General features: G+C 30.5%; 2 protein-coding genes across 2 annotated transcripts; both read right to left on the reverse strand.

The window, feature by feature from the left end:
• Positions 1 to 1,536: 1,536 nt before the first annotated feature.
• LOC114412600 (nodulin-21-like) lies at positions 1,537 to 4,890 on the reverse strand. Its single transcript, XM_028376554.1, has 2 exons — positions 4,818 to 4,890; positions 1,537 to 2,310 (listed from the first exon to the last, which is right to left on the reverse strand). The coding sequence occupies exon 2, from the start codon at positions 2,136 to 2,138 to the stop codon at positions 1,650 to 1,652; it is 489 nt and encodes a 162-aa protein (XP_028232355.1). The 5' UTR covers positions 2,139 to 2,310; positions 4,818 to 4,890; the 3' UTR covers positions 1,537 to 1,649.
• LOC114412598 (nodulin-21) lies at positions 4,821 to 6,591 on the reverse strand. The gene is made up of 2 exons (XM_028376553.1): positions 5,759 to 6,591; positions 4,821 to 4,960 (listed from the first exon to the last, which is right to left on the reverse strand). Exon 1 carries the CDS (start codon positions 6,476 to 6,478, stop codon positions 5,768 to 5,770), a length of 711 nt encoding a protein of 236 aa, XP_028232354.1. The 5' UTR covers positions 6,479 to 6,591; the 3' UTR covers positions 4,821 to 4,960; positions 5,759 to 5,767.
• Positions 6,592 to 9,384: the final 2,793 nt, after the last annotated feature.

Raw genomic sequence — 9,384 nt, forward strand, 5'->3', positions numbered from 1 at the left:
AGTGTACTGTTGAATATTAATTTATTTTTCTTGGTGTCTTGACCTTGTCATAGAACTCACAACAACCAAAGGAGCTTGAACCTTAATTCACCCGCCATACGGTAAGTCAACGTCTGCAAGAGTTTACCTACAGTAAGCAATCCAACTTGGACACATCAATATTAGTTATAATATACAAAGTAAAAATATAATTAGATTCCTAAATGAAAATCAATTTTCTAACATATCTTATCCAAATAAAAATCACATTATTTTAAGCTGAATTTGAATCAATTTACAAAATTGTATTGATTCAAAATCAATTCTACAAACGTACATCGAAATACTCACGAGGTACGAACATTAGCTTAATTAACAAGCCCCTCTAATGTAACAACTAGCTAGATTAATAAGAGTGAGGTTCTTTGCTTTCACGGTTTCTTTTTTAAATTTTCTTGCTTTTAGTGATACATGTGACAATGTACCAAAATGATGTTTTGTCCTTTTAAATAATTAGAAAATACTTAATTTTAATTTATTTTATTTTTGTTGAACAAATGATAATTAATTCGGAAATATAATGCTTGCTTTTTCGGTCTTGGCCCAAATCTTTTACAAATCACAAAATAACTAAAATAAAATGTAATTTAAAATAAAATGAATTTTTTAAAATCTACAAATCTCTAACACAAACAGTTGCAGTTCAAAATTTTTGCTTACCCATAATAATCTTTTATATTTTAACCCTATTAAGGTTTAAGTTTGTTCATATATATCAGATTTGTTAATTTGCTAAAAACAAAATTTTCACCGATGAGGCAATCGATTCTCGATCGGGTGGTGCTACTTTTTTTTGCATACGTTTTGTTGAACTTCCCAAAGCCCGAAGGTGACAACTGTGAAAGCTACTGCTAATTGTCTTCATTATTAGCTAAAGAAATATTACAACTTTTCACATATTTTTAATTTTTTTTGGCATTTTACTTGTTGTTTAGTAATATGTAACCTGGTAGCTAGGATTATTTTTTTCTTGTGCTTGACTTTTTTGTTTTGGACAATTAATGTCGCTCACACCCATGCCCAATTGACTCACGCAAGCTACTTAATTAAAGGTGGAAGGCGGAATCTATGTTATGTTCGAACACGAAAAGAAAACGAGACCAATATTCTTCATATAACTAATTGCATTAATTACAACCATAACTTTAATTATCAGCACTTCATCATTGTAACCGGTTAGCTTGTTTATTTCAGAAATCAGAAAGACAAACATATATACTAGCTAGCTATTTCAGAATTTGTATTTTCATGGCACTTTATTGGTGACATATAAATCTCTCTTTTTTATAAGAGAAAAATATATTGATGAAGTTAATATAGATTATTAGGGCTGTCCAACCCAAATACATCAATGAGGTACTGTGTTACATGTTTGAAGTACCTAATTAAATAGCTCTGTTACATTACAGAAAAAATCTCTAATTAAATACAGCAATGCAGAAAAAAAGTTATAAATCTCTTTGAACTTTTTGTTATTGAGAACAAGAAATGCACAACTAGTTGAGAACAAAAGCAGTAAAGTTCTCATATGACAAACTAATTAAACTTATTCATAAAACACAATAAAGGAGTGGTTACTCTCATAAGTAAAATCCACAGCCTACATATGATTATTCTTTATCTAAAGCTTTAGCACCAAGTAATTTGGTCAACCCAAAAGTGATAGCCATGGCTATCCATCCTCCAAGAAGGAACCTTACACAAGATTTCATCTTATGAGTTTTTCCCAGCTGAGCCACCACCCTTCCAAACACCACCAAAGCCAAGCTAACCATTGCCACAACCACAATAACCCTAGTCCTGTAGTTTTCTATGAAAGCAGCTGAAAGTAGAGGCACCAATGCACCTATAGAAAAGGACACTGCAGATGCCAAAGTAGCTTGCAATGGATTAGGCAATCCTCTTTTCTCCATCCCCATCTCCAAGTCTTTCTCCTCATTATTCATCTCTCTCTTCATTTGACCTACCTCAACTTCATACTGAGTGCACACAGCTACAAACTCTCCTATCGCCATGCCACAAGTCCCTGCAACTAATCCTGCAAAACCAGCAAGTAGCATAGCCCTTTCATCTTTCTTAACAGCTCCTACACCCATCATCAATGAAGAAACCGAAACCAGCCCATCATTGGCTCCTAAAACCGCTGCACGAAGCCACTGTGCCCTTTGTACATAGTCAATGTTGTTGGTATGATCTTCAGTAACTTGGATTTGCTTCTGATCAGTATTTTTTGCTGGATTGGGAAGTACTTCTTCTGCATGGCTGAGTGTACTAGTAGCCATTTTGGTGACAACAACAAAGGAAAGAGAGAAAGAAAATGAAGACAAGGATAAAGCAAAGAGTTAGCGAAGGTTCAAGGCTTTTTGACAAGAAAAGTGTGGAGATTCAGAGGGGTAAATAGTGAAAGATTCGCTTGTTTAGGTATTATCTTCATTCGGCCAAAAGATAAATTTAACCGCCGAGGTTTGGCTGTTTGTGCTTTCGTGTGTGGTATCAGTGGGACACTCAATAAAAAAGAAAAACCACAACAAACACGTAGCGGAAAATGAGATAGAGAGAAGAATAATATTTTTGTTACACACTACAAACTCAATGCACGGTACTAGCTAGAGAGGGAGGAAGATAATTTTCTCTCAAACTTCAATTCATTGATTCATTCATAAAATTGATGCCAAACTGATTTTAATCTGCAGTCAATTCGATTTAGTGGCCTCAATTTCACGGTGCCTACATTCAAAATTTGATGACTACTACTTGCAGTGCGGCGCTGACTATTAATCTTTATCTTTTACGACCGAGAGTCTTAAATATGAAGTAATTTTGGTCCAATGAAAATGCTTTCAAGAAGTCAAAATTTTCAACTATTTCAGTATATTTTTTTGATGGATTATTTAAGTATATTAATATGGGTTGATTTATTTATTTTGACAGTGTGGATTACACACTCCCTTCAAATTTTTTAATTACACACTTTAATTGTCACTATATCATGTGGAGTGCACACTCCCTCAAATATAATAGAAAATTTCTTCTTGCTCTCAAATTATTCTAAATCTAAGTCTATTTAATGCTAATACCAAGCCAAGTAGTCATCTCTAAATCTTAACTTTGTTGGCATGTACTCCTTCTGTTATTTTATAATTATCGGACTTTAGAGAATTTTTATTCTCATTTATTTATTATTAGATTTATAAAGTTTAACATCATATTAATTATTTTTTTATTGATTAATTTAAACATGTATTTATATCGTGGAGTGGAAAAAAGATAAAAGGAGAAAATTTTATAACTATTTTATTACAATAAATTTTTTTTATTGCATTTATTAGTTGTATAGAAAACACTTGCAAACAGATAAAAAGATAAAAAAAAAACAGATGAAATATGTAATTTTGGTCATGAAAGAAAAGGAGTTAGGGTTTATTGTAAATTTCATTAGTTACTAATATTTGTATTGGTTTAATATTGTAAATGTTAAAAAAAAATTCAATTGATAGATGCATTTGAGGGATGATTAGGAATCCAATTGATACTTAAAATTTGAATGAAAAATTGATTGGCTATGTATGGGGGTGTACAGAATCATGAGGGAATTGGGACACTTAGGTGTTGTTTTAATTGTTAGTCATTATTGATATTAATTTTCTTTCCAGATTTGGAATAAGGTGTGATTGGCTGCGATGTTGTATGGTGCAGCATAATCAAGTGCAGAGCCTTTATTTGCGCGCATGGTTTGGTGTTTAGAGGAAATTAAAGAAGCTTTGTCGTCGTTTTAGCAAGTTAATTTGGGACGCCACTTGCTGGTGTTTATGGCTACATAGAAACTCTAATTTTTCAGAACCAGGCTCCTGATTTTGAAGCAGTTGTGGAACATGTCAAGGAAATTTCTTGGTCTTGGTTTAGATGCAGGGATCCTTTATCAAGTGGTTTAGCTTTTGCTAATTGGTCCCTTAACCCGCGAGCATGCGTAGGGATTTTAGTTTAGTTTCTGCTTTCGTTTTTTGCTGCTTGTTTTGTTATGTACCCTTGGTCACATTTCGTGGCTTTTTATAATATTAATGATTTGTCTTTAAAAAAAATTATTAGGATTTTAATGAGTTAATTAAAGAAAGACTAAATTTAGGCCATGAATTGAACCAAGTATGTGAGACATTGAACTTTATCTTGGTTAAGGTACATACAGTTATAGCTTGAGTAAGTATAAAGTGAGTTGAGTGATTCGTTTTATTAAAATTGTTAGTAATCTTAAGGTGGATAACTAGTTATGAATACTGGATGAATGAAATAAATAAAACTGAGTAAAATTTAATGAGTTATACTAGCATAGCCCAAAATGAATATATTGTAGTGTTTTGACCCGAATTAGCTCACGGTCATATTGGCCTAGATGAACTTGATTTCGTTTTAATTTTGATGTTGATGATATTGGTTACAATAAGCATGTATTTTGGTTTAATCCAAATTAAGCGTACAAACCTCGTGGCCTTTGTTTTGGTGCCATTTTAATAAGCCCAGATTAAGGTAACCTTATGGTCCTTACTCTATATAAAACACACTCCTTTGTTCCGTTTAAATGAAAATAAAAATACAGATATTAATTTTGGCTAAATAATTTTTATCAAATAATTTGTTGGTCAAAGAAACCTATTAGTTTATTAGTTAAGTATTGTTCTTAGAGTTTTAGGTGTGGGGGTTCTAATTCCATCTTTAATATTTTGACAATTTATTTTTCTTAATTTTTTCAGACGCCACATCATCATGTTATGTTACTGACTCACCAATAATATATATGATAGGAAGAACCTACAGCAGAGGCCCATGACAGCAGGCCCAAGAGGAGCACTAACAGACCTTCATATCATATCTTAATGATTTTGTGTAGCCTCTTTAGGATCGAATAGCAGTAGTGCAGTTTCAGGATCTGTTATTAGTGGAAAATCAATTCTGTTAGATCACAAAAGCTTATTATTACTTGTATAAACATGAGTAAATAAATGAATCAACCAGATGAATTTGAGTAAGAATACTCAGTACAGTAAAGAGGTCCTTTGTACTCGAAATCAAGGTCTCTTTCCTCTCTATTTCTCCCTCTGCCCATAACAATGCATGTCATTTGTCACATAGAATACGTACTTGTTTTAAAAATTAAAATTATTTTTTTATTGTTCTTTAATTTTTTTTGTTTATCAAAAAGTGAGAGTCAAGTCAGATGAGAATTCTGCATATGATTTCATTACAAGTTACTACAATAACTTACCGCTTCATCTTTGTAATGGTCAAGTTGTTTTTCTTTATTAAGAAATCAAAAGGATAAACATATTAGTTAGCTGTTTTAGAATTTGTATTTTTATGACATTATTTATTGGTGAGATATGTATAAAAATCTCGATATTAACTTTTCTTATTGACTTAATTATCTCAAACAAAAAATGTAGAAATTAAGTGATTACACACAACCAGTTAATATGTTGAATTTTAGAAGTACATGAATTCAATTCAATTTTTGGTAGAAAAAATTATTGATTAATTTTTTCTTCTTGATCGAATTTCAGATTAATCAAAATTTATTTTTTGAAGAACTAAAAAAAAATGTTAAAATACTTGAAAACAAAGCTAGTAATTATTATAAGGTTATCATATGACAAAGTAATCTTATTCATAAAAGACACTAGAGTAGTAATTAATCACTCTCATAAGTAAAATAAATACACAGCCTTACTTATCATTATTATAATGCGCTAGCACCAAGTAATTTAGTTGAGCCAAAAGTGATGGACATGGCTATGCATCCTCCAAGAAGGAACCTTACACAAGATTTTAACTTGGGAGTTTTTCCCAGCTTAGCGCCCACCCATCCAAACACCACCAAAGCCAAACAAGACATTGCCACAACCACAATAATCCTAGTCCTGTAGTTTTCAATGAAAGCAGCAGAAAGTAGAGGCACCAATGCACCTATAGAAAAGCAGAGTGCTGATGCCAAAGTAGCTTGCAATGGATTAGGCAATGTTCTTCTCTCCATCTCCATCTCCAAGTCTCTCTCCCCTCCCACACTCATATTCATATCTCTCTTCATTTGACCTACCTCTACCTCATACTGAGTGTACACAGCAACAAACTCTCCTATTGCCATGCCACAAGCCCCAGCAACTAACCCTGCAAAACCAGCAAGTAGCATAGCTTTTGCATCTCTTTTAACAGCTCCTACACCCATCATCAACGATGCTACCGAAACCAACCCATCATTGGCTCCTAAAATCGCTGCACGAAGCCACTGTGCCCTCTGTAAATAGTCAATGCTGGTGTGATCTTCGGTGGCTAGGGTTTGCTTCCCATCAATTTTGATTGTGGGAATTGTTAGAAGTACTGCTCCTACATGGTTATGTGGCACCGAACCATTAGGTGTAGCATTAGCCATTTTCGGTGACACAACAACCATATGAAGACAAGACTAGAACAAAGAAGTTATTGAGATTTCAAGGCTCCTTAACAAGAAAAAGTGGAGTTTTCAGAGGGATAAATAGTGAAAGATTCGCCATGTTTAGACGTTGTTTTGCATTAGTTCGTATTATTCGGCCAAGCGAGAAAAAAATATGCATATAATTTGGATATTTTGAAGGGGCAAAAGTTATAAAATAAAAATACTTGACAGTAAAATATTAATTAATTTCCAGCATGATTTGAATTTTGGAAGAAGAATATTGGTATTATGCTTTATAGGGGAAGAGAGGCACTCCATGCCTCTTTAAATTTTTTATATAATAAAAAATATAGAAGTTAAATATAAAAAACTTCGTACCCCCATTGCGCAGGCTCTTCGCTATGCGAAGGTATGGGGGAGGGATATTGTACACAGTCTTACCCTTATATATGCAAAGAGACTGTTTTCGGATTCGAAGAAAATTAATAATATAAAAGTAGTGAAAAGTTAATGTAAGTTAGAAGAAAATTTTGAAATTTAAGGATAAAATTATCTAATAAAATATGTACATTAAATGAGATAGTTCTTATTATTAATAGTTACAGATATCACTCTTTTTAATATAATTTTTTATTATTAGACAAATTAAATGTAACTTCTATGAAGTATTGTTAATATATTTTACATCAATTAAAGATTAGAATATTTTTTTGTAAGGGTTAGGTATTTTTTTTCTTTTAAACTAGTCTTTGCAATTGAGTTTGGTTTAGTTTATTTTAATAAGTAGATTATAAATTTAAATTATTTAAAAATATGCATCTTCATACAAAAAAATGTTTGAAATAATATATCTTAAATCTTTAAACATTGCAAATAATGCAACTATACATAAATTTTTACCTGTTTTCTCATCTCCAAATATAGTTATATATACTGGTATAATTAAAAAAATATAGCTATATATACATCATTCTTCATTTAGACTCTTTTTGGTTGAGAGGGTAGAAAGTAATAAGAGAGATAAAAATTCGAAATTTGAAAAGAAAAAAATAGAAAGAGAAAAATTTGATTAATAAAAATAAACTTTTTTCTGTTTCATTTTCTCTTTAATTAAACAAGGGAAAATATATTTTTATTTATAGCTTTTTCTTTCATCCAAGCTCATCATTAGTCAGTCTCTTTCGAAAGGACGAAATAAGGAATAATTTGTAAATTAAAAATAAATTAATAACTCTGGGTGGCCTTTCATCGTTATAAATTTTTATATACATAAGTCATCGTGAATGGGTAAAAACTAGGGTCAAAATGTTTAGTGCTAAAGAAAAATATCAAATTTTGATTGGGAAAGGGAAAAAAAGAAGTCAAATAGTGTGCCTTTAATATATTTATAAATTTATTCTAATATATATACAAAGGCCTCTAGAAGTAGCTCTAACCCCATATAGGCATAAACTAGTCCCGAGTTACAATCTTAACTTCTGAAATTTAAATTCAACATTTTAATAGAAGTATCGAATAGGCAAATACACAATATTTCGTGCTTTGTTAGGTTAACACTTGTTGCTCAAGCCTTGGTGCATAGCTCTACAAGCTCCTACTAGGAATGAAAAAAAAAATGTACCTGTGGATACCCACGAGTAAAATTCGTTACTAGTTACAAATGGATACCTTAATTAATCAGTACCGCTTATTAATGAGACGAGGACAAGTAGAGTAAGGTACTTGTACTAGTGAATATTTGTAGTTTAAAGTTACTTAAATGTTTTTAATTATATATAAGTTTGTCTAATTTACTATTAGTGTGTGTGTGTGTATATATATATATATATATATATATATATATATATATATATATATATATATATATATATATATATATATATATATTATAAAATATGTTAAATTATTTTTTAGTACAAATATATTTTTCAAACTAAATTGCTTATTTATTTCATTTTAATTTAATTTTTACTTTTTGTTTAAAAATATGTTTTAATAAATATTCACATATACTCATAAATACCCGTAAATATTTATAAAATTTATGAATATTCACTCAACAAAATACTTATGTGATATGAGACGGGTGATGAGAACTACTACTCGCACTCCATCGCCTTACCGATCGTCATCTATATTTCTAGCACTTAATCCTACTTTTTGCTAACACTAATTAATGCTGTTAGGTCATCAAATTCACCCATATGTGAACTTAATAAAATATAATTCCATGCTTTATCTTTAATTTGGTGAGATCGTTATTCTCTGGAGTTGGAACCACGTTGCAAATATATGTCTACTTAATTGGATCACCTAATTTACAATGTTTAAGAGAGTCGAACCTTGTCAATTTATAGAAACACGAAGTTTAATTATTACCAAAAGTTTAAAGTGCATGTATTTCAATTTACAACAATAGTTTTGTTTCAATTTTTGTTTTATCATATTAAAGGTATAATAATTATAATAAAATCAAAGCATCAGAAATATATAAACAAATTAATCATGCTCAAATAATTAACCAATTTATAAAAAATTTACTTTTTCAAGTGAAATTAATTACATTCAAATTGCATTATATATTAAAACTATAAATAATATTTTTTACTCTTTATTGTAACAACCACGTAGTCACGTAGATCACACGGATTTATATAGTTTTCTATTTAAAATTAGGGTTTATACCATACATGACGCCTTAGTCAAGGTGCATGGCACGCGAAGAATCAACTTTTTTTTTTTTACTAAAGAAGTTAACACGTGAAGAATCATTTATTGTTTAATTTAAAATAGTATTATTAAAGAAGTTGTTTGGTGTTAATTATTACTATTTTAATATATTTTAACTTTTATTATTGGTCGTGCTTAAAACTATTGTCGAAACGTAACTAATAATTTGAACAGAAAAAATGAGTTAATTTCAA

This window comes from Glycine soja, chromosome 5 (assembly GCF_004193775.1).
Source record: "Glycine soja cultivar W05 chromosome 5, ASM419377v2, whole genome shotgun sequence".
Lineage (NCBI taxonomy): Eukaryota > Viridiplantae > Streptophyta > Magnoliopsida > Fabales > Fabaceae > Glycine > Glycine soja.

Bases quoted from the DNA above. Each gene is read 5' to 3' on its own strand.
- LOC114412600 (XM_028376554.1), bottom strand. From the start codon at position 2,138: ATGATGGGTGTAGGAGCTGTTAAGAAAGATGAAAGGGCTATGCTACTT.
- LOC114412598 (XM_028376553.1), bottom strand. From the start codon at position 6,478: ATGGTTGTTGTGTCACCGAAAATGGCTAATGCTACACCTAATGGTTCG.